This window comes from Trichosurus vulpecula, chromosome 3 (genome assembly GCF_011100635.1).
Source record: "Trichosurus vulpecula isolate mTriVul1 chromosome 3, mTriVul1.pri, whole genome shotgun sequence".
Lineage (NCBI taxonomy): Eukaryota > Metazoa > Chordata > Mammalia > Diprotodontia > Phalangeridae > Trichosurus > Trichosurus vulpecula.
The window spans coordinates 382449327-382474725 of NC_050575.1; the positions used below are offsets into that span (position 1 = coordinate 382449327).

The 25399-nt window shown below is 42.0% G+C and overlaps 1 protein-coding gene across 1 annotated transcript in view; it reads left to right on the plus strand.

Moving 5' to 3' along the window:
• The window catches only part of ATP2C2 (ATPase secretory pathway Ca2+ transporting 2), a 109602-nt gene that overhangs the window by 70869 nt on the left and 13334 nt on the right, over window positions 1-25399 (plus strand). The window contains exons 12-20 of the mRNA XM_036750719.1: window positions 1153-1277; window positions 1554-1651; window positions 4137-4238; window positions 8032-8121; window positions 12861-12962; window positions 20055-20211; window positions 23242-23412; window positions 24947-25044; window positions 25178-25228. Of these exons, the coding sequence (XP_036606614.1) occupies window positions 1153-1277; window positions 1554-1651; window positions 4137-4238; window positions 8032-8121; window positions 12861-12962; window positions 20055-20211; window positions 23242-23412; window positions 24947-25044; window positions 25178-25228 (994 nt within the window). The remainder of the gene's footprint in view (window positions 1-1152; window positions 1278-1553; window positions 1652-4136; window positions 4239-8031; window positions 8122-12860; window positions 12963-20054; window positions 20212-23241; window positions 23413-24946; window positions 25045-25177; window positions 25229-25399) is intronic.

Here is a 25399-nt window from a genome sequence, read left to right on the forward strand (position 1 = left end):
TTTTCCTCCACCTCCCCCTCCTCCCCTCCTCCTCCACCTCCCCCTGTTCCCCCTCCTCCCCTCCTCCTCCTCCTTCTCCTTCTCTCTCACTTTCTCTCCTCTCTCATCTTCCTCCCCTTTCTCCCTCTTCCTCCTCTCCTTCAGATATAGATATAGATACAGATATGCGGAGAGATACATACATGCACACATACATATCTATATCTGTCTATATAATTTTTCTGAATTGAGCTAGGCTGCTCTGCAGATAGCAATCCCATGCCTTTCCGCCCTTTTGGACTCTGCCAGAATTGGCCTTTCCTATGTACTGGCCTAGACTTCAAGAGCTGGCAGTCACTTCCATCCCATGATGAAGCATCAGAGCAGGACATTAGAGAAGGAGAATGAGCACCACTGGAATAAAGGGCTATCCTCTGAGTCAGGAAGACCTGGGTTCAAATCCTGCCTCTGACACATAAACTTGACCTTGAGCAAGACATTTTAACCCCTTAGTGCCACCAGCCCTCTAAGACTATAAGGTTAATCTTAGTCTTAGTCTTGCCTAGGCAAGCTGCCATTCTGTAGCAGTGAGATGAGTTTTGACTCCAAGATCATGAGATCATAGGCCAAGAATTAGAAGGAGCCTAGGTGGCCATCTTGTGAAGTCCAACCTTCTCATTTTAGAGATAAAGAAACAGAGGCCCAAGGATGTTGTAACTTCCCCATGGTCACACGGGTATAAGCATCAGTGGCAGGAAGACCTGAAATTCGCCACACAGATAAAATCAGAGTCCAACAAAATCTAAGAGAAAAATAACACATTCACATTTATATGACCCTAGGGTTTACAAAGGGTTTTATAACCTTGTAAGATAATATAAATATTATTCCCACAGATAGGGAAACTGAGGCCATGAGAAGTCGAGTGACTTGCCCAAGGTCACACTGCTCCTAAGTATAGAAGCAGATGTGAGGGAGAGGGCAGAAGAGCAACGGGCTCTTAAGGTTTGATGAATACAACACAGAAGGGAGGCCAGGGTATGGGAAATGGAGGCCGAGGGTGCCCAAAGCAAACGTCATCATCTTCCCAATTTTGTGGGTCCTAGATATGATGAGCGGAGTCCACAATACACAATGACTAAAAGGTGACCCCAATTTACCATTCCAATCCAGCCTGGCCGTGGCCGCCATCCCGGAGGGTCTGCCCATTGTTGTCATGGTGACTTTGGTCCTGGGTGTCCTGAGGATGGCCAAGAAGCGAGTCATTGTGAAGAAACTGCCCATCGTGGAGACCCTAGGTAAGGTCTCTGCCCACATCAAAGTTAACATAAACTGTGGTGTAATACGGATTCATTCTCTGAAATGTTGACCCCTGGATTGGCTGATTCCCCTCAAACGGACAAATAGCATCAGCCACTTATTTCCCTCTTAATGAGTGGTTTGGCTGTGAGTATGTGTTTTGTAGAGTTTACTGGATGCTCTGGTATTGTATGGATGCCCTTAGGGCACCGTTGTCCTGAGACTTGTTGAATTATCTACTCTGTAAATTCTGATGAGCAATTTTCTCCCACCAGGTTGCTGCAATGTCATCTGTTCAGATAAGACAGGTACCCTGACAGCCAATGAAATGACGGTAACTCAGCTGGTAACATCTGATGGCCTCCGGGCAGAGGTAAGCCTAACACCGATTTATAAGCTGTGGGACAAAGATAACCCTGCCCATTGCTGTGAGAAGGACTTGAGAAGAGGAATCATGGGAGAGTGAGAAAAGCACTGGACTTTGAGTCAGAAAGTCTAGGTTGGGTCCTTGTCCCTTCCGTGACCTTGGACAAATCGCTTGACCTCTGAATCTTAGTTTTCCCATTTGTAAAATAAGGATAATATTCATAACTCACAGGGAAGGACATTTTGAGTATCAAAATGAGATAATATCTATGAAATTGCTTTTACTGTAAAGAACTACAGAAATACATCTTCCAACCCATTCTTGGAGTACCAAGTCAAGTGCCCAGAGTGAAGCTAGTTCCTCCTCCCCTCAGGGCTCTAGATATAACTCTGAGGGGTCAAAAGGTATGTGTGGTTTCCAGTAGTATTGATCATGAGCCCCTATCTAGTGTGTAGTCTTGCCTGCAAAGGCAGTTAAGTGACTCAGTGGATACAGTGGCAGGCCCAGAGTCAAAAAGACACGAGTTCAGATATAGCCTCATACACTTACTAGCTCTGTGACCACCTAACCTGACTGCCTCAGTTTCCTCATTTGTAAAATGGAGGTAAAATAGCACTTCCCAAGGTTGTGAGGCTCAAATGAGATATTTGTAAAGTTCTGAGCACAGTGCCTGGCTGTGCTAAAAATAAATAGCAGGTGCTTAATAAATGCTTGTTCCTTTCCTTTGTTACCTCTCTCCCCCACCATATATATATATATATATATATATATATATATGCATCATTCTCTGGTTAATATCTCCCCAATATCATTGAGTCAATTAACATAAATTCAGCTTTTACAAAGGGATATTTTCTGAGAAGTTATAGCAGGAGGTGAAATATAATCCCTCGCTAAACTAAAAGTAAATTCTACCACCTGGGAAAAGTGGGCTCAGGCTTATAGGGGCTACTGCCACACATCGCCTGTGCCAAATTCAGTTCTGGATGGGGCATGGCCAATGGGCAGGTGGTTTACTTGTTTGCAGGAAATTGTGTCTTAGCTACCAGGTCAGTTCACTGCTGGGCTCGGCCAAGCAGGTCACTGCTCAGGACTCGTTCCTCACTGGATTCGGCTACTACTGTTACTAGCTCAGCTTGCTTAGGAGACTTCTGAAGGTTTCTTCTAACCTGTTGAAGCTCACAAGTTCGTAACCTGGTCCATTCTATCTCCAAAACTCATTCACCTAAGATTAGGAAAGAATAAATACTATACAAACAGAACAAGTAGGGTCAGTACCATGTGGTCATGGCCACATGGCAGTTGGCTGGAGAGGAAATGTAGCCCTTGCCAGCAGGAGGAGGGGGAGGGAGGGAAAGAGAGAGAGAAAGAGAGAGACAGACTGTGTATTTTTTTTTGGTGGGGGGGGATCAGCATTAGGTGATTTGCCCAGGATCACACAGCTAGTCTGAGGTCCGATTTGAACTCAGGTCCTCTGACTGGCCAGTGTTCTATCCACCTCCTAGCTGCCCCAAAATTGTATATTTTTAGGCCTTTTGTATTGCACACTCAGTTCTGGCTTAATAGCAAGTTAAACAAGAATTCTGTTACCCCTCAGGAAGCCACCCAGTAACAAACTACCTAAACTAACTCTAACTCCTAGAAGGAGGCTCATCAAGCCTCCATACTGATTGGCAACAGGCAGGTAATATTGTATATGCTATTAGGACTGAGACCTCATGGGCTAGTCCCCCTGTAAAAATAAACATTTGTTAAGCCTGCTGTGAGATATGTGGTCATGTGGGTGTGTGGTCAGTTAGTTTAGATGATACAGAGATCTCCACCTAGGAGGGGGATATGATACAATTCTAGATAACTCTAATATATCATATCATGTCATATCATATCGTATCATATCATATCATATCATTATATTATTTATATTATTTTATTTACAATAATTATATTATATTGTATGTTAATATTCTATTACACATAATAATATATGATAAGCACATTATAGAGTTCCAAGACAAAGTGCTGTTTTTTGTCTGTCTGTTTTTGTTTTGTCCAGACGTGTGATTTCCGATGTAGATCCCCAACTATTCTGGAACTTAGAGTCTTAAAAAGTTGCGTGGGCATGGAGAGGTTAGGATCTTGCCCAGGGTCCCGCAGTTAGGATGTGTTGGAGGCCAGGTTTGCATCCATATCTTTCTGAAAATCTAGTTCTCTGTTATGCCATATTCCCTTTTACTTACTATTAACGATGAATAAATAAAAATGAGTTTTAAAAATGTCTGCTTCAATTGGAAGAAACGTAGGGAGTAAGAATTCAGGAGACTGTGTATAACGTCAGGACGCAGCTAGAAAGCCTCCTCGTGTTCCCATCAGTTATCACCACGTCTCCACTGTTCTGAAAACCCAGGACTCAAAGAAATGGTATCAAGCCCCAGATGTTGCTAGCTGAGTCCGTGAGCTAAATCTGTCATGTATGATTCATTCTCTCTCTTAGGTAAGCGGCGTCGGGTATAATGGAACGGGCACTGTGTGTCTTTTACCATCGAATGAAGTCATAAAGGAATTTTCTAATGTCTCAGTGGGAAAATTAGTAGAGGTAAGCATTAAAGGAGAGTGGAGGGGAACTCTCTGTTTGAAGCTGGGAGATAGGATGTTATAGTGGGAATAGCACTGGCCTCAGGGTCAGAAGAGCTGTGTTCAAATTCCAACTCTCCCCCTTAGTAGTTGGGAGACTACAGGCAAGTCAGTCCTTCTCTCTGAGGCAGGTGAGGGTAGGGCAATGGGTAGAGCACCGGGCTTTAAGTCAGGAAGTCCTGAGTCCAAATCAGATGCTTACTAGCTGTGTGACCCTGAGCAAGTCACTTAACCTCTATTTGCCTCTATTTTTTCAACTTTAAAATGGGGTTAATAACAGCACCTCCCTCCCAAGGTTGTTGTGAGAATCAAATGAGAGGATATTTGTTAAAAAACACTTGATGTGGTTCCTGGCACATGACAGTCACTATATAATTACTTACTCCCTTCCCTTCCTTTCTCCGACCTTCACTTTCAAGCTCATAAAATGGAGTTAATAGTATTTGTACTGCCTACCGCGTAGGGTGGTTGCGTAGAAGGCACTTTGTAAACATACTGCCTATGTAACCTTGATCAAATCACTTAACCAGTCTGAGCTTTTCTCATCTGCAAATGAGAACTTTGGACTAGATTATTATAATAACCACGATCGACACCTAGTGCTTTAAAGTTTGTAATATGCTTTACACTGATTAATCTCACTCGATCCTTACAACAATGCCATGAAATAGATGATGCAAGCATCGTTATCTTCATTTTACAGACGAATACACTGAGGCCAAGGGAAGTTAAATGACTTGACCAGCGTCACGTAGTTAGGAAGTGCCAGAGCCCATGTCTTCCCTCCTCCCAAGTCCAGCTCTCTGGCCGCTACAGCACAGTGAGTCCCAAGCTCCCTTCCAGGCGTATATCCTATGATTCGATGAACCACTAAGTACTAGAGAAATATTCGATCAGTGAAAGTAATGGCAGAGACAGAAGGCTTTTGTCTACAGTAGGGTATGTGGCATGGTTTCCCATCATGAAAAGTATGTGACAAAAGCCTGAGCCAACAGAAAAAAACCAATACTTTACTCCTTACAAATAGTGAGAATGAATGGGAAGTTCCTAATGAAAGATTCTACAATAAAGTGCATAAGTATAACCCATATGTTATGTTTAAGGTCATACAATTCGACATTTAATTGTTTCCTGTGTGTGTGTTCAAACAACCAATATTTATTAAGTAATTATTGTTTGCCAAGCACTGCAGTACAGTGCCAGGGAACTTATACATGCAAGATATCAAGGCAGAAATGGAAAGTCTCTACCCTCAACGCTTACACATGTAAATATATATAAAGTATGCCCAAGGTAATTTGGAGGCACTGGTACCTAGGAGGAATCTGGAAAGTCCTCATGTTGGAGGGTGCCTTTGAGCTGAATTTTGAAATAAGGGTTCTAAGGGGTAGAAATACGGAGGAGGGGCAGTGCAGGCATGAGAGGGAGCCTGTGGAAAGGCAGGGAGCTGGCAGATGCGTGATGAAATGGTCAGTGTCCAAAACCATACAGGCGCCATTTTGGCTGGACTCTAGGATACTACAGAATAGTGAAGGTAAGTAATGCATCCTAAGCCTAGAAGCAGATTGAAAAGGGATTTAAAAGCCAGCAGTGGTTTTATGTGATCCTAGAGCCACTGGACCTTAGTGAGAAGAGGAGAGATGTGGTCTTACATGGGCTTTAGTAACATCACTTTGGAATCTCTGTGGATTCAAGACTGGAGAAGGGAGAGACTTGAGGAAGGGAGACCAATTGGAAGAATGTAACAGGAGTCTAGGTGAGAGGTGATGAGGCCTCAGGTAGGGTGGTAGTAGTATAAATGGAGAGAAGCAGAGTAGACGGATTCAGGAGATATCGTGGAAGAATCAACAAGAGTTGGTAACTGATGGGATATGTTCAGTGAGAGTGAGAAGTCAAAGATCACTCCAGGGTTTCAAAGCTGAGTAATTAAAAGGATGGTGGTATACTCAACAGAAATAGGGAAATTTGGAAAAAGGGGGGTGGACTTGGGGGTAAATGTCGAATTTCAGGTGGCTATTGGATATTCAAGGTGGAGCTTCCAGCAAGCAGCTGGTGATACAGGACTGGCACTGAGAAGAGACCAGGGCTAGCTATAGTGATCTTCTGTGTGGAGCTGATAATTAAGTCCAGGGGAAATGATGAGATCCCTCAATGTAGAGGCAAGAGAAGAGAGCCCAAGGCAGAGCATTGCGGGGGGGGGGATACCCACTTTTAAGGGGCAGGGTATTGTTGATGATCCATTGAAGGAGGCCGAGAAGGAGCAGTCTTCTAGTTAGGAGTGAGCAGTGTCATGAAAACACAGAGGTGAGTATCCAAGAGCAGAGGGCTCTCAAAAGTGTGAAATGCTGAAGAGACATCTAGAATGACAGTTTTGGCAATTAAGAGATGACCAGAGATTTGGAAAGAGTAGTCTTGGTTGAGTACTGAAGTTGGAAGCCACATCACAAGGGACTGAAAAGTGAAAGATGAATTGGAAATACTAAGTGTAGACAGTTTTTTAATGGGTTTGACTATGAAAAGAAAGAAAGATGAATGATAATTTTTTAAGTGTAGGAGAAACCTGAAAGTGTTTGGACAAAGAAGGAAAAGAACCATTGTAGATAGAGAGAAATTAGACACAACCTCATCATCCTGCAAGATCACATAAATCATGATATTCACACCTTGGCTCAGGTCCCCTCTGATTAGAGGCTGGAGCCTCAAGCCTCCATTTAAGGAGAACACTGAGACCAGCCACGTCTTTATTTCTCATCCAGCTACACTCCTTCGGAATTCTCCATTGGAATTCTCCATCGTGCTTCTGAAGCCAATACCTTCCCTTTCCTCCCCACTCCACCTGCTTTTCAGCTTCCTTTTGTATGCTGTCTTCCTCTATTAGATTGTAAGCTCTTTGAGGGCAAGGATGTTTTTCTTTTCTGTATTTGTATCCCCAGTGTCTGGCACAAAATAGGCAATTGATTGGTCAGTTGACTGATTTGAGAAAAGACAGAGAATTTAGGGGCAGTCTGCTGGAGGAGATGAGAGCAGAAGGGATCAAGGGTACAAGCAGAGGGAGGGTTAGTCAGCCAAGGCAGCATTGCAGTAATACACACATAGAGTATAGACATTGGAGCCTGGGGACGTGGCTTTGAATCCTGACTCTTACATTAATTAGCTATGTGACTCCTGGACAAGACACTTGGCATCTCTGAGCCCAGCTCCTCATTTCTAAAATTGAGATAATGATGCTCATATCTCATGGGGTTGTTGTGAAGAGAGCACTTTTTACTAAAGCCTTGGTGAAATGTGAATTGCCCTTTGTCTAATTCCATTAGATGAAGTATAAACTCCCTGAGGGGAGGGCAGATCTTAGGAATTCTGGGCATTTGTTCTTGGATTGTTGGTTTTTTGTTTTTTTTTTTTTGAGGGGAAGAGGAGTAGATCTGGATTTCTTTAACACCAAAATGTCCTAGTAAAAACATTCCCTCTATCAATGCTGATTGGGAAACAGCAATTTAGTCTTAGAGACTTGTCTGAGCCACTGAGCTGTTAGGTGACTTACCCAGTCCCTGAGGCAGTACATGTCGGAGGCAGGGCTTGAATCCAGGCCTTTCTGACGCTCAGACCCCTCTTTACTCACCCACATTAGCATTTAACTGATATTAGGGAAGAAAAATCCCAGTCTCAGAAGTTATAGCAGAGTATCATATCCCAGTGCCTGTGTCTGAGCTCTATATCCTGGCTAAAAATGATGCGTGGTGATTCTTGGCTTTCAGGCTGGCTGCGTAGCAAACAATGCCGTGATCAGAAAGAACACTGTGATGGGCCAACCAACAGAGGGAGCCTTGATTGCCCTTGCAATGAAGGTAGGAGGACTTTGGTTTCTTTGCATTTGACATTTGTTTTCCTAAAGGTTGGGTCATTTAGGGTATTTACATATAGAATGAAATGCTCATTTTCTAAGAGAAAATAGCCCTGAACTAATAGAGCATGGATGTGGATTGACTTGAAGATGACTGTTTTGTGGGTGGCCATTTTTCAGAAATCTCTGGATGAAGAGGTTGGAGCAGGTAATGTCTTCTAGCACCACCCTAACCTACAGTGCACCTAATTCTGGTCCGGGCCATCTCTTTAACTCTATTGTGAGGTAGCAATGGAGGGGAGACCAAATTCAAATGAGGTAATGTCTGGAGTGCTGGGCTTGGTGTCAGGAAGGCCTAAGCTTGGAAGCCACCTCAGATATTTACTAACTTGTGTCCCTTCACAACCCATTGAACCTCTGTGCCTCAGTTTACTTATCTATATAAAACAGGGATAATGATAGTCTTCCTAGGGCAATTGCAAGGATCGAATTAGACAATGCATGTAAAATGTTTTGCGTGACATTTAAAAATTAGTATTCAAATATCAGCTACTAACATCATCATTAGCATCTCATATTTTTTCAGTGGGGTTAAGATAGAAATGGTCTGGGGACAAGTTATTATCCTCCAATTTTTAAAATACGTTCTACTAACTATTGCAAAATGGTGCTTCTTGTAGTTAAATAAGAACTGATATGTAAGGTTGCTGCTGTTTGTCCTTTCTCGAAGATGACCATGAAATCAGGGAGATGATGCCATGACATGTGAGTGAATTGGATTTAAGGGAGGGAGGGCTATGCAAAGTCACCAGCCTCACTTTCACCTCCAGAGCCATCTGGGTCCAGTGGCCAGATATGGATCAGGACAACTGGAGATGGCTCAGGATGCAGTGGGGGACCTTGGCCTTTTCAAGCTAAGGTCTTTAACAGGTCTCAGTTTGACTAAGGCAATGTATCTGTAAGGCAATAATAATCCAGATTGCTACTACAGGCAGTGCCCATTCAGTGATTAAGTCTTAAAAGATGAGGCAAGGAATGGCCAGATATATAAGGCCATCATCTGGAGCATCTAAGGGTATCCTTGGAATAACTCCTATATAATATTGGACTTAAATGCCACTTTTCGTATTGATCATTCTTTCAAATATTATCGTGTTGGTGGTATATTCTAAATGGAGAAATTTTCTATGCAATCACCAAATATTGAGCATTCTCACTATATTTAGGCCAATGTTACATATGTTGTAGTACATGAATAAGCTAGGAGTCAAAGGCTTTGTAATGATCATTGAAGGCAATATAAATATGGTAGCACTTTGGGGAATTTTGTTCGATAATTACTAAATGAACAACAAGTTATACTATATACCCCGGGAATTTGGGGTACATTTTTTGTTATTGCTGCTCTTCAAGCAGTATATTGGGATTTTAGTTTGTAGAGTTTTCTTTGTAGTGATACAAGCTATGAATGCTTTGTAAAGTACACCAACATGTCATTGGCCTATATTTGGAAGAGTGGTTGAAGTTCTAATCGTTTGGTAATAGGTAAGTGGTGCCTTCTGTTAAGGAAGGTGGGATCAGGCTTCCATCTAAGATGCTGGCTTAATGCTTTCTTAGTGATTCATGTGCCTATGAATCATTTGAGTCAATATGAACCTTTTGCTATCCAGTTTGGTAGAGAAGCTAAAGTTTCATGTCATCCTTCAGGGATTCCCCTCTTTCTCTGATTTCTTTACTTCTCTGTTCTTTATTGGAAAAGTTTTCAATTAATGTTGAATAATGTTGATCTTTATGCTGCTTTGTATCTCCTTAATTTCCTGACTTTTGAATTCAGCTGCTGATTAAATTCTGTAGGAGAATGCATTCCTTAGTGATGGTTATAACAACTATCAGCTTTTGGAAATGATTTTGTTTTGGCACAATTAATCTGTTAGTTGTATCCATGCCATCATACGCAAAAGAGTTTTGTCATCTGTTTCATGATTAGTGTAATTTCTGGAGTTTGCATGAAGTAAAGACTTCCCAACTCCAGTCTTTCCCTTTTCCCTTTTTCATATCTTACTAGACCCTCAGTTTATTCATTTCATCTAATCTAGGTGTAGGAATGAAGTTGGTTTTTATTGTTGCCCTGTACTGGTCAGCAATATATTATGTGATTTGGAGCTGAGGATGCCACTGGCAAAAAGCAGTATAAAGTCCTTGTCCCACTCCCCTCCCCTATGATATGAACAACAGGTTGGGCTTTGAAAGGATCATGTTTATTATCATCCTCCCCTCATGTTCCCCCTTCCGTGACAGAGTCTAGATAGAAATAGTCCCAAACAAGTTACTATTATGTTACTCCTTTATGTTCCCTGTTCTGTAGACTGTTGCACAGGTTGATAAAATAGTTCCCTTTCTGTAGTTGAATAAAAGTATTAGGATCTTAGCTCAGCTCTGTAGGCTCAATACCAGCATCCTCAGCATAATTCCAGTAGCAAGCAAGTAAACAGGGATGGGATATACCTCATCCCATTTCCATATGATTTCAAGCTCCTAGCTCAGCCCTCTATTTTTGAAAGCTTTTTGCCCCATGTACCTTGAGGATTGTATTTTGGACGATGGCATCTATTTAAAATGTTATTAGGTTTTTTGAATCAATGTTTTGTCTGAGTGACTGTGCAAGACAACTGGGATAATGTTCTAGTTTCCATATGGTTACAGGCTGAGGTCTATATAATATGGGTGCTTGTTGTCTGTCAGTCCATGAAAGATAACAAGTTTCTGATGTATACTTCTGGCCATTGAGTCACAGCAGGCTAGGTATTCGGTATGTTCTAAACCTTTATAGCCTACTGGTTACTAAGTCTTAAAGATAACCCTTCTGTAGTTTTTAGTAGCAATGACCTAGTCCTTAATTGTTATTGTAAATCTATTTTAACAAATATGTATGACTCTGCCATTCACCCAACACTTAGTCCAAAATTATTTCAGTAAGTTTTTCACCTGCTCAAAGAACATCCATCAATCCTTTCCCTCCTTTTTGGCATCTGGAAGCATTCATCTTCTATAGTTACGTTGGGTTGATGGGCTCTATATTTCTGATTTATCTTTATTTCATAATATTGTATGGGTTTTTTGTTATGGTGCTTTTCCAGTCTCTTATGATCCATTTTATAATTCCATAAGTGTTCATTAAGACTGGCATTGCATTGGTATTAATTGTTTTAAGTCTGTTCTTCCCATTCACTTTGGATTTCAGAATGTCAGAATGTTTAATATATTTGTCAATGGCCTTCTCCTTGATATATTAATGCTAATGTGTCTTGCTTGGAAGTGAACAAATTATTTGTAGTATTGCTTTCATCCATTGGTTCCATGGGTTATTATTAGTAGTAGAAGTAATAATTATGCCTGAGAACAATGAGAGATGAGGAAGGGAAATAGGAGAATGGGAGAAAGGACAAGTGGTTGATGGAAGGGAAAGAATGAAAGCTAGAGAAGGAAAGAGAAGACAGTGTAGGAGAAAAAGGGGAGAGAGGGAATGAAGAAGAAAGGGAATTAAAAGGTGCTTACTGTGGAGAATACTTCTCCTTTGCCTGGCCTACCAGATTTATCTCTCTATTGCCTTGTGGCAGTTAAGTTTAGAATCAATCACCCTTCCAATACATACTTTAGGGAGCAAAAAATGGTGGTGGGAGGCCTTACATTATTTCCTCACTCCACCCCCAGTGAAATTAGAAGAGCTGATTTCTACAAACTACTTGTAACTTATTCAATCCCTTTCAAACATTTCAAAACACTGTTTTAGAAATCCACACTGCCCAAATTGGAGAAATTCAGGCATTCACTTGTTCAGCAAACATTGAAGTATGTACTGTACTGGAAACCTTGTCAGGGTGGGGGTGCAACTAGGAAGAAAATCTAGTAGTATCTGCCCTCACACAGAGCCTGGATTAGAACTCCTACCTTCCAGGTCAACTCATCAACTTTTGGCCCCACATGGAGAAAATGTGCTTCTGTAGATAACAGAGGTGTTCATAAAAATCACAAACACCACCCTAGGATATTAGGGTTTGGAGACTTACGGGGCCTGAGAGAGCCTCTCCTACAACTCCCTTATTTTACAAATGAGGAAATTGAGGCTCAGAAGAGAAGTGACTGGCCTAAGGTCACATAGCTAGTAAGTAGAAAAGCCAGGATTTTAACCCAGATCTTCTTCATTCCAAATTTGACCAGTCCCAATAAGTTTTTTTAAGAGGCTTAATTCAGGCATTTAGAATAGAGTCTAATCAGTACCTGTCACACACAACTTTGGGAAATTGATGAATCTTGAGGATTCCAAAAGCCTCCCTGCCTCTTTTTTATCTCGCTTTCCAAAAGCCACACAATCCCTAGTATTTATTGTGGTCAACCTTTTAAAAGCTGCCAGTTATTAGCAAGTCCATGAGGCTCTGCCATTAGGAAAAGATTACAAAATCTAGGAGAGGGGACCATCGAATAATAAAACTACTGCTATGGACCAAGTCTTTTTTTCCCCCAAAAAAGCATCTTTTCTAAGACCCAGAATCACTTAAATAGTTACGTACATTGAAAAGAAACAAAACGGCCTCTCTGTCTCCAGGAACCAAATGCTTTTGACTTCTCATCCATGTCAGATGACTTGAATAATGAATAATTCCACTTTATAGAGTTTTGCCTCCAGATTAATGTGTGATGATTCATTTATTTTTTCCAACATCCACATTTTTTTCATTATTTTAGATGGACTTGAATGACATAAAAGATTCCTACATCAGAAAAAAAGAGATCCCATTTAGCTCAGAACAGAAGTGGATGGCAGTAAAATGCAGCCTTAAAAATGAGGTAAAGTTTCTGTCTTCTTAAAATTATGAAAAGAAATAGGAATGAACGTGAAGTTTCTAGGACATTTCTCTGTTAGCTACTACAGAGGAGAGAGCTGGTTATGAGGATTTTACATTGTTCAAAATCATTCCCTTTTAGTATTTGAATTGGTGGGGATGGGTCCTTGCAGTCATGGAGCTTACTGTCTAAAGGGAGGGGAGGTCTTCTGTGAGTCTTCATTTGGCCTTTATAATAGGCATCACACCTATGTGCTCAGAATGACAGAACCTGAAAGCTGATAGGGACTTCAGAGCCATTGAAGTCCCACCTAAACTCTAGCATACTTGACCGGTGGTCATCCTTAGAGTCATTGAGTCCAACCTCCACCTAAACTCCAGCATACTTGACCAGTGGTCATCCTTAGAGTCATTGAGTCCAACCTCCACCTAAACTCTAGCATACTTGACCGGTGGTCATCCTTAGAGTCATTGAGTCCAACCTCCACCTAAACTCCAGCATACTTGACCAGTGGTCATCCAGACTCTGCCCCAAGACCCCCAGCGAGGAGGAACCCCCCACCTTCCAAAGCAGCCCATTCCAACTTGGGAGAGTTCCAGTCGTTGGCAAGTTTTTCCTGACATCAAAGCTTGAATTTGCCTAATTTGCAATTTCTACTCTTTCCATATGATAGCCTTTAGCATCTCCCCTGAGTCTTCTTTCCTCCAGGCTAAACCTGCCCAGTTCTTCCAATCAATTCTCATATGTCATGGCCATTCATTGTCCTGGAAGGCAACTCTCCAGTTTATCAATGTCCATTTTAAAATCATGGTGCCCAGAACCAAACACAAAACTTCAGATGAGGTCTGATAAGGGCAGAATCCAGTGGGACTATCACCTTCGAGATCCTGAAAGCTGCGCCCTTCTTAACGGGGCCTGTGATTACATTAGTTATTTTTTTTTGGCTACAACATTATATCCTTGGCCCACATGGTGCTTACAACCTTTAAAATCCCCTGATACTTTTCAGAACTACTGTCTATCCATGCTTCCCCCAGATTATACTTCTGCAATTGATTATTTTGTACCCAAGTGCAAGACTTGACATGTATCCCCAACAGAAATTCATCTTATAGATTGAGTACAGCCAGTGCTTTAGTCTATCAAGATCCTTTAGGATCCAGACACTGCCATCGATTGTGTCACATGTCCTTCCAAAGTTTGTACATCTATGAATTTGATGAGCACATCACCTGTGCCTTTATCTAAGTCACTGATAAAAATTTTAAGCAACCCAAGGCCAAGAATGGATCCATGGATCCCTCCACTGGAGACTTCCTGCCATATTGACATTCAACCATTAACAAACCCTCTTGTTGTTGTGTTGTTCAGTCATTTTTCAGTCGTGTCCCAACTCTTTGTGACCTTATTTGAGGTTTTCTTGGCAGAGATCCTGGAGTGGTTTGTCATTTCCTTCTCCAGCTCATTTGACAGATGAGAAAACTGAGACAAACCGGATTAAGTGACTTGCCCAGAGTCACACAGATAGTAAGTGTCTGAGACTAGATTTGAACTCAGGAAGATGAGTCTTCCTGACTCCAGGCTCTGCACTCTATCCACCTCACCACCTAGCTGCCCCAAACAAATCCTCTTAGAGTCTGGCCATTCTCCCAGTTCTGAATCCATCTAAGTGTATGATCATCCATCTAATCCACATCTCTCCATGTTCTTTACAAAAATAGTAGGAGACAATTTACCCAATGCTATGCTAAAATCCAGACAAGTTATGTCAACAGTATTCTTGCCATCTACAAGATTATCAACCTTATTTTAAAAGAAAGAAATAAGAGTTGATCTGGCACGACCAGACTGGGACAAAACTTTGTTCACTCTTTGGAACACCGCTTCCATTTCTGGATATTCACTAACCATCCCTCGCTATAATTTTCCCTAGGAATTCAAAGTTAGGCTCATGACCTATGATCTGCAGACTCTGTTCTCTTTTTTTAAGACTAGAACCCTTGCCCTTCTCTAGGTGGATGGTGACCACCCTGTTTTCCACACCCTTCCAGATATTTCTGACAGTGGCTCAGCAGTCCCATTTGCTGGTCCTTTCAATACTGTAGCTCATCTGGGCCAGGAGACAGGGATTCATCAAGGGCAGCTCTTCCTTCTCTCTGTTGTCAGTTATTATTATCCCACCCACTCCGAACAGAGACCCCATCCTTTCTTCCATCATTTTCTCCATTTTTTAAAGCCCTCTTTGTCTCTAGCTTTTTTTTTTTTGGCCTCAGCTTTTGCACTCTTGACACTGTTTTTACAGGACTGCGCCACACTGAAATATTCATCCGCCTTACCTACACTAGCTTCTCTGTGCATTTCTTTAAAAATCTAATGCTATATTCCCTGTATAATTTTGTCTCTTCACAAAATTCCCATTTTTCTTCTTCTTTGGAGTCATTTCCCTTCGTGTCTTCATTGTTCTTGAGCATCTCCCATTCCTATAGGGGCCTGACCACCCTATAGAATTTTAGCCCATGGGATTCCATGCCTCTCCTCTGAACCTTTCAATCTGCTTTCCCCAAACCTAGGGTACATGTCAAACTATGCTCAGATTTCCTCTCCTTTATCACAGACTTTAGATGGGAAGGCTTGCTTGCTTCCACCCCAGAAACTCTACCTCTCTCTCAATTATCCAGTTGTCTGAATAATTGAAGTCCCCCAACACTACCGTACCATGCTTCTGTTCCAAGCTTGTGATTGTTTCCCAAACCCATCTATTTCCTCTTTCTGTTCAGGTAGCTTCAGTGACAAAATCACTTCTGGTTTTCCTCCCACTAATACCCACCAAATGCCCCTCCTCCACACTCCCCTCCTACTCACAGTAGCTCACGGCAATTCACAGTTTCCATGATTCATTGCTTTGAGCAAATATTATCCTTGATTAATGGCTGAATAATGAAAAGTTCTGCCCTCCAAATTAGTATGAGCTTCAGTGGTTGCCTTATATAATACCCTATGCCTACATGCCCTAGGAAATACAAACCGTTTAGCTTAGTATTCAAGGACTGCCAGGGTCTGGCCCCAGCCCAGTTTTCCAATCTCAGTTCACCCAGTTCCTCTTCATATATACTTTGCTTCAGCCAGACTGGGTTACTATTTGTTTCCCATCTTATCGGTGTATTGATGCAAGTCATCTCCCACATCTGAAATGTACTCTCTCCTTTTCTCTGCCTGTTAAAATCCTTCTCTTCCTTCACAACTTAGCTCAGATACTACCTTCTATACACACACTTGCCTTGACTCTCCACCTACTCCTGTCAAAAGTGGTCTCATTCATTCATTCATTCATGAAGCCTTAGAAGAGCACCTGTTCTCAAGAGGCTTCCAGTCTACTGTAGTGAAATAAGGTGTATTAGAAAAGTACATATAAAATCTATACATAATGCCACAAAGTAAATTCCAGAGAGAGGTGGAGAGAGGGCATTAACCACAGCGAGATCATGAGGTCCTGTAGCAAGGGGCACCTACGCTAAGAGACACTCACAACAAGGCATCAGGGTATGGAAATACAGCACAGGAGATGTCAAGGCAGTCAGAATGATAAGAGAAAAAACCAGGAGAAAAGGTAAAAAAAACTTAAGGAGAAGCAATTCTTCAAGACAAGAGGAAGGTGGACAGTTTCAAGAGCTTCAGAGAGTTTAAGTATGATGAGGAGTGAGAAACGGCCATTGATTTGGTAGTTGAGAAGGGTGAATTTCAGTTAAGTGGTAGGAATTAAGGTCGTATAACCAGTGTGGGAATTTAATTCAGCTGAGGGCAGTAGGGCTAGATCTCTTGCCCCTATCACATTCTATCTTGTATCGTAATTACATGTTACATCTTATACCTAATTACATCTTATCTTCCCTAGTAGACCATAAGCATCTTGAGGGCAGCCTGCCACTTTTCATCCTTCTATCCCATACCTTGCAAATAGTGGGAAATTAATCAGCGTTTATTGAACTGGATTGAATTGACATATTGAACCCAAGGCCTGAAATTCATCCAGGATTCTAAATCCCACTGTACATTCTCATTATAGTAGCAATAATATGGTGTTTTATCCACGTTGAACCACCTGGTGTCATATGAAGGACTAAACCAAAAATGAGGCAATCCAGTAACTAACAGTGTATAAGATAATGAAAAAAAATGCCACTGTGGTGTCACAGGATTCAGAGATAGAAGAGACATTATACAATATCAGAGATGAATGAGCTCTTAGAACATACAATGCGACAGACAGGAAGAACTTTAGAAAGCAAACTGTTCTTCTAGAAGAGATGTCAGAGTCTGGCAATCTAATCCAAAAACCTCATTTTATAGAGGAAATTGATGCCCAGTGGGACATGTCCAAGGTCATGCACTTATTAAGTAGCAGAAGCTGTGTGGGACAGGCTTTCAACGAAGGTCCCCTGGGTCCAAATCCCATGTTCTCTATACTATGCCATACTAACTTCTAGTTTCTAGATTCTGCCTTTAAAAAAAATCTCACTGACAGTGACTTGGCACTTGATGAGATGCCATACGAAATCATGTGGTCTATATAAGTAAAATGTCTGGGGAGCCCCAACAACTAAAAACAGATGGGCAATTGGAGGTTAGCTGAAGCTCGTTGGAAAGGTTCCAGTCCCACTTCTGATACTAACTCATTGCGTGGCTGCATGAGTCACCTTCCCCTCTGGGATTCAGTTTCCTCTTCTGTAAAGTGATAGAGTAGAATGATATGATTTCTAAGGTCCTTTCTAACACGATTCAGTTATGAGTCTTAACCTCTTATATCCTAAACTTATCCTAATAGACAAGGATTAAAAAAGTCTACTATTAGAAGTCAGATCTTCCCTTAAAAATATACATATGCAAATCTATATATATATATATATATATATATATATATACATACAAACATATATACATATGTGTGTGTATATACGCACACACGCACACATATTTTCTGCCTCCACTTCATTTCAGGCCTGCCTGTCTTTGGAGTTTATGAACATTTTAAGCAAAAGCATCCTCTTCTCTGAGGATGTCCTCATGTCATCCGAGATTTCATGACTCCTGGTTGTCAGGGAGATGCCCTATCTGTGGTTTTATTTATACAAGTGACTTTTTGTTTTTAAATAAGCAAAAACAACCTGCCACAAGACAAGGCCCTTTTAGAGGTTGAGATTTTCATGTGAGTGATTATATTTTTACCAACAGGACAGATAGATACAAAGACAATCTGAAGCCTTTCACTGGTCAGGGAGGTCATAGTGACAGATCACACCTCTCAGACTGACAGATCATCTTTAAAAGGGCTTCATTAAGAAATATACTTTTTAAAAAATATACTTTATTTTTTAAAATGTAGTTTTTTAAAAATCTATTTTTTTAAATAGATCTTCTGAGCTCTTCTTCCACCTCATTTAACAGGGCACTTCAGTCTTCTGCTCTGGGGGGCATCCTTCAATGCTTCCCTCTCTTGTTTTGGTGTAACCAAACACCTCAGGTGGCTTCCTTTTTCCCTTTCACCATGGCTACCTCACCATCTCTACTGTAGCACCTTGAGAAGGTCACAACCTTTTTGATCTTTGGTTTCATCTGTAAAATGGGACTAATACTATACTTATCCCGCAACACTGTCGTGGGCAAATTAAACTATAAAAGGTTACTAAAAGATGGACTGTTATCTTCTTTTGCTTATGTAAACCTGTATAATTATATTAATAATGCTTCAGGACTTTATGGGTTCATTATTTCCATAGGGTAGCACTCCCTACATCACTCCATGTCTTACCTGACTGCCTCTGCAGCTCTAATGAGCCCCTCTGCATTTAGCTCGGCTGGTCCTAGGATAATGGACGTATTGCAGGGCCTGGACTTGAAGCCACTGTGGCTTAGAGGAAGGCCTTCCATCATCTGTGTTCTCTCACAAGAGCCTGGGGTATCTTCTACACCATGACAAGGCATGAGAATAGGAATTTAGCGGAGGAACAAGACAGACCCATTGGCAATAAATTAGAATTTTGCAACCAGTGTTTTTCAGTCTTCTGAACAGAATTCCATCGATATAGCAGAGACCTTAGTGACCACTCACAACCCACTGTCCTTATGGAGATTCACCAACACAACAGCACTTTGATGTCACTCAATCCTCAGTGGCACTGGCGAGTCATGATGGCATGAAGACTGCAGGGTCTGGATTGGTGAACATTTTGAAAAATTGCACATGGGGACCCTAAGATTAAATTCATCAGTTTTTAACTTATTGGGAAGGCTAACACCTGACAAATGCTATCCTGCACATGGAGCAATCTCAGGTGGTGGGAAGAATTCCAAACTAAGAGTCTGGAGGTCTGGTCTGAGTAGTGGTCATGATTCTGCTACTGTGTGTCCCAGGAAGAAAGAGGACTCAGCTTCCTCATCTGTAAGATGAGAGGGTTGGAATTAGGTGGTCTCCAAAATCTCTTCTAGTTCTAATATTCTGTTTTTATTTATCCAGTAAGAAAACTACCAACAACCCCTGAAGGTTAGCCAGTATCAGATCGTTATCCATAGCAATTATTAATTATGTAGGGTCACTAATGCCCCTGAGAACTCAGTCGCATAATTCTACACCATCATCTCATCCCTCTGTACCCACTGCAGGGGTACAATAGAAGCCGTTCCATCGCATGTTTCCTACTGTGGAAGCCTGTCTTCCCTCCCACCAGAGTCCCTGAGTAGAGTAACCTCCTCCTCCTTCAGGGAGGAGGGCTGGGGAAAGATTCTGCCACTACAGATATAGTAATGGAAAAAAGAGTTGGAGGCCCAGGGTTCTAGTCTCAGCTCTGGTTCTAATTCTGGGGGACCCTGGGGGAATCACTCCCCTTGCTGAGCCTCGGTTCTGTCGTCTATAAAATGGGGTTGAATGAGATGATCTGTGGGGTCCCCTTCCTACTCTAAAATTCTTGATCCTGGTCAGGATGAGTGAGTCCTAGAATAGTAAGACTCCTGTTGCTTGTTTTATTTTAATTTGTAGATAGGTGCTGTTAAGCTGCTGAAAGAATTGGTTTGGGGGCTGTTGGGGTTTTTTCTTTCCCCAAGGAGCAGGAAGAAGTTTACTTCATGAAGGGGGCCTTTGAAGAAGTGATTCGCTACTGCACCATGTATAACAATGGGGGGATCCCCCTCCAGTTGACTCCCCAGCAGAAATCCTTCTGCCTGCAGGAAGAGAAGAGGATGGGCTCCCTCGGTCTGCGGGGTCAGTCGCATGTGGCTTCGAAGTTCTCACTCTGCTCGTCTCTGCTGCGCCAGCTTTCTGGCAGGCCGTGAACACTCAGCTCATAGACTAGATGCATTCTGCAGAGCAGACTGGTATCCTGTCTGGGGTGAAGGGGGGAAAGAAAGTTAACACACAGCCTTAAAAAAAAAAGAATCCTTCCCAACCCATCCCCTTACTGTGGTTTAGTTCTGCATACTTTAGGTAATTTATAAAAAGGGCTTCCAAGTACAATGGCCATTGTACCTATGGTAGTATGTCCTACTTGGTCAGGTTGGAAATTCATGTTATTTTTACTAATTACAATCTTAGCTTGCAACACTTTCATGTACAGGAAGCATGTTACACACACTGCCTCCTCAGAGCCCTGTGAGGCTGGGAATACAAGCATTATTTCTCCCACTTCACAGATGAGGAAACTGAGGGCCAAAAGTTAAATGATTTGTTCCAGGATACACAACTATTAAGCAGCAGCTCTAGGATTCAGGCTCAGGTGTTGTGACTCTTAAATAAACTGCTCTTTCTGCTCACTAAGAGTACCCCCCACACACACACCCCGACCAGTATGTGGTATAACGCAAATGTTGGGTTTGGATCCAAAGGGTCTGCATTCAAATCTCATCTGGCCTGCTAGCTTCCAATAGAACTAGGTGGCATCATGTATAGTGATGAACTTCAAACAAGTAGATCTGAGATTTAAACCTGCAGTAGACACTTCCTCTCTCAGTTTATCTTCTCTGTCTCTCTGCTTCTCTCTCTCCTTTCTTTCTCTCCTCTCTCTTTGTCTCTCTCTGTCCCTTCTTTCTCTCTCTCTCTCTCTCTTTCCCTCTCTCTCTCTCTCCCCTTCTCTCTCTCTCCCTCCCCCTCCCTCTCCCTGTCCCTCTCTCCCTCTCCCCTCCCCCTGCCCATGTCACTCTGGGCTCATCCCACCCTCGCTGTCAATATTTATGTAGTACTTTAAGATGTACTCTCTCACAGCAATCAAGTCCTGAGAGATAGGGACTCATCCTCATTTTTATAGATGAGGAAACTGTGCCAGATAAAGGTCAAGTAACTTGCCCAAAGTCCCACAGATAAGTATGTGCCTAAGGCAGGATGTGAAATTATACCATGGTCAATGCTCCATCTATGAAATCAACTTCTCTAAGCCTCAGTTTCCCCAATTGTAAAATATAAGTAATATTGCTCACTTCCCACGATCGTTGTGAGAGTGGAGTGAGATAACACACGGAAAGCACTTTGCAAACCTTTCAAACTTTGTTTTCTAAAGGCCAGCAATTACGATTATTAATTATCTGTGACCTTGGATGTCAGCTCCCCGCTCTGTAAAATGAAGGGATTGGACTAGATGGTATCCGAAACCTTTCTCAGCTCTAAGTTCTCAGACAGTTTCATCACAAAATTCCAATTTGCTGGCTGCCCTGCCTGCCCACCTGGCCGCCCATCGTGCCTTCATCAGGAGAAGCAGCAGCTTTTCCCTCTGTCAAGGACTCTCTTGCCTTGACCCTTTCCAGTTTCCTGCACCAAGGGCAAGTGGTTTTGCCTACATGCTGAGTACATCACAGCTCACATATTCTGCTCAGCTATTATTGCCTATGTTGGGTCTTTTTTTAACCAAATCATTCTAACACAACCACAAAGAGCTGTGCTTTTTATCTGTATCCCCAGCACCTGTCACTATGCCTAGTATACAGTAGGCACTTAATAAATACTTGTTGGTTGGCATACAGAATGCTAGCTATACTCTGGTTGACATATTGATTGCTTAAGAAGATAGTTAAGATTAGACTAAAGGCATTTGGCATAGTACCTAACAATGAAGCATAATTTGTTTGATTTCTTGACCGTGATATGCCAAGGATTTAAAAATCTTATAGCTACACCATGTGCATACATTTTGTCTCCTGCATGTGACTAAGATTCTTGAAGGCAGGGGCCTTACTTCTGTCCTCCCATAACACATAGCATGTCATTCATTTCTAAGCACATAGTAGGCACTCAGTTATCAAGCTGAACAAAACCCCAAACATGTCCTAAGCAGCTAAATTTTCATGACCATCATATATTCCTCCACACTGAGTCTATGTCATGTAACAATTTCCCAAATGAATCCATAATACTTCATCCCTATGACTGACCCCTGTCACAGCTGCACATCCCCATCCTAGAGCTGGAAGACAACAGGATTGATCCAACCAATCGGCGAAGTTATGAAGGCTGAGTGTAAAGGCCTTAACGGACAGGCCATGAAGGCTTCAGGCCATGGGTTCTTCAAAATCCAAAAGCATGTAGAGTGGGATTCCATATAATAATGTAGCTACTAGCACTGGCCTTGCCCTGAATACCTTGATCTGAGTCTCTGCTGTAACTCTAGCCAAGTCACTGGGCATCAATGTTTCCATCTGTAAACTGGGAGCAATGATATTTGTGCTGCCTAACTCACAGGGTTGTTGTAAGGAAAGCGTTTCATAATCACTGAAGTGCTCAAGAAATACACATATACATACACAAATAATATGCATGACACATGGGTATTAATTCAGAGCTGCCTTCAGCAATCACTTATTAAGCACTTGTAGTATACAGAACACCGCTATTACATCCGGCGTGGCATTTACATCTAAAGAAACTGAGGCCCAGAGAGGTTAAAGGTCACTCAGGTAACTAAGTAATGGAGCCTACATTCAAACTCAAGTCCTTTACTTCAAATTTAATGGTTTTTTGAGCATTAAAATGGAGTACAGAGGATAAACCTGAGTTCCATCTCTCTTTACATGATCTGTTATATACACAGCATATTCATTCAGTAAATATTTAAGTACACACAGTATGCAGAGCATTGTGCTAGACCAGGAGTGGGGGGCTGGAGAGGGCACATACAAAAATAGAGAGAACCCAGCCCTTGCCCTCCCAGAACTTACAGTCAAAAACAACCTAAGGTATCAGTGTTTCCTTAATGTTACAGAAATTCACTGTCAACTGTCTTTTTTCTCCCCTTCTTTCTTGTATTAGTGTTGGCTCTTGCTTCAGGCCCAGAGCTAGGTAAGCTCACATTCTTAGGCCTCGTTGGAATAATTGATCCTCCAAGAGCAGGAGTAAAAGAAGCCGTGCAAGTCCTTACTGAGTCAGGCGTGTCGGTAAAAATGATAACGGGGGACGCCCTGGAAACTGCTCTGGCTATAGGTAACAAACTAGTGGTGTTGGGCTTCTCATTCTGAAGAACACAGAGTGCCATCTTAGCAAGAAAACAAATCCCTTCTTATTAGCCTTGAAAGATGTTGCTTTGGGTGTCTGAGACACTCCTGAATGAATTCAGGAGAGCAACCCCACCTGTCACACCAGCCCCACAGTGATCTGCTGTAATAGAAGATGCTCTGGGGGTGACCACATCAAGCAAATTCACTCTTATGGGATACTGAGAAAATGGCCAGCTTTCAGGAACCTTCAAAGAGTTTGTATCTTCATCATGGGAACAGTCCACCCCAGGGGTTTTCATGGACTCATAAGTGAGAAGGAACCTTTGAGGTTAAGTTCTTATCTTAAGGCACCAGTCTCTTCTCCAACATAATTTCACTGTGGCTTAGGGTAAAAATCAGTTTTATTGATTGGTTTGAGCCATACTGTAAACCCCTATAATTTAAGCACCTTGCTATTTTGTAGATTCAATCATGCTACAAGTGAAATTGTATCCTCAGGTCTATGCGATGCTACACAGTATAGCTCTTACTATGACCCAAAATGCATTTCATCTTCCTTGTCTACCCCCAGCAGCATTACAAATAGGGACCTGTTACCTGCATTTCGTATCCTTCTCAGTCACATGTGCCTTTCCTCTGAGATCTTGAAGATTCTGGGAGATTTGGTCCAGACCCGCAATCCTGTACTGTATCTACATTCCCAAATGTAAACAGGCAACGTTATTCCCTAGCCTCCAAAAATAAGCCCAAACAGATCATGAATCTCCAAAATAATTACCATATGGGGAATGAAAACGTCCTTATTTTTCTTCAGAATGAAAAAATAAATAACAAAGATAACAAACTTGTCTAGTTTCAGAAACCCTGTGGCAAGGTACCGCATATTTTCTGACTTCTGTTAAAGTGCTTTGTCCTTCCAACCAGTGTGGCCTCTGCTAAAATGAGAGGACTAGGATTAGGATTAGGCCTATTCCAGGCCTAATATCCTGTGATTCTGTGACTTTCTGGAGGGTCACATTCAGGTCACTGGAAATAGTGAAGCCAGTCATGAGTAATAACTGAATGCCTCATGTCCTTTCCAGAAGAGATTTTTAACATAAATGTCTATTACGTGTGACTCCATAGGTTGTTATTCTTGGTGGTGGTTGTTTTTATTCTGTCTTCCATCAATAGCCTATTAATAAGCTGGGCTTTATTTCAGAAATTTTACACTGGATGTAGACAGTGGTGGGATTCAAATAAATTAACACCCGGTTCTCCATGAAACCGAACCAAAGTGCCACTGCTGCTGACATGGCGGGCACAGGCCTGGCCCTCACTAATAACCAGTTCACTGAACTCAACCTACAATTAGGTACTGGTTCTGCCAAACCAATGCAAATTGGCTGAATCCCACCAGTGGATGTGTAGAGACTGAGGAAGGAGGGAGGAGCTAGGGAAAAGCAGAAGGAAAGACTCCCAAACGCTTGATGGGGCCAGAGTTTGGAGATCATATCATTTAGACAGGCTTTTGTTTAAAGGCAAAAACATTGGCCTGTGCAATGGGAAATTAAAAGTCATGTCAGGAGAAGAAGTAGAGAACATGGAGAAGCCTGAGCTCTCAGCCAAAGTCAGAAAGGTAACAACGCTTTTTCTGTGAATGTGTATATGAGGGTGGGGGGGCTGGGAGGAAGGGGCAGAGGGGGGAAGCCGCCTGCAGTTGGGACTTGTTTCCAGAATTATGCATCTCTTTTTCCCCCTTTGTTATTTAGGTGTCGATATTTTTCAGGACAAGCCCAAAGCACAAACTCAAAATAATAAAGGTATGCCCTAAGCCAGGAGCTGGAATCAAGTACAGGGTTGGGAAATACCTACTATGGGCAGAGGTTAAGTGAGATTATAATGAACACAGTGCCTGCTTTCACGTAGCTTAGAGTCTACTGGGGGAAATGCCACATACACCGATCATCAGAATACAAAATAATGTCCAGCCA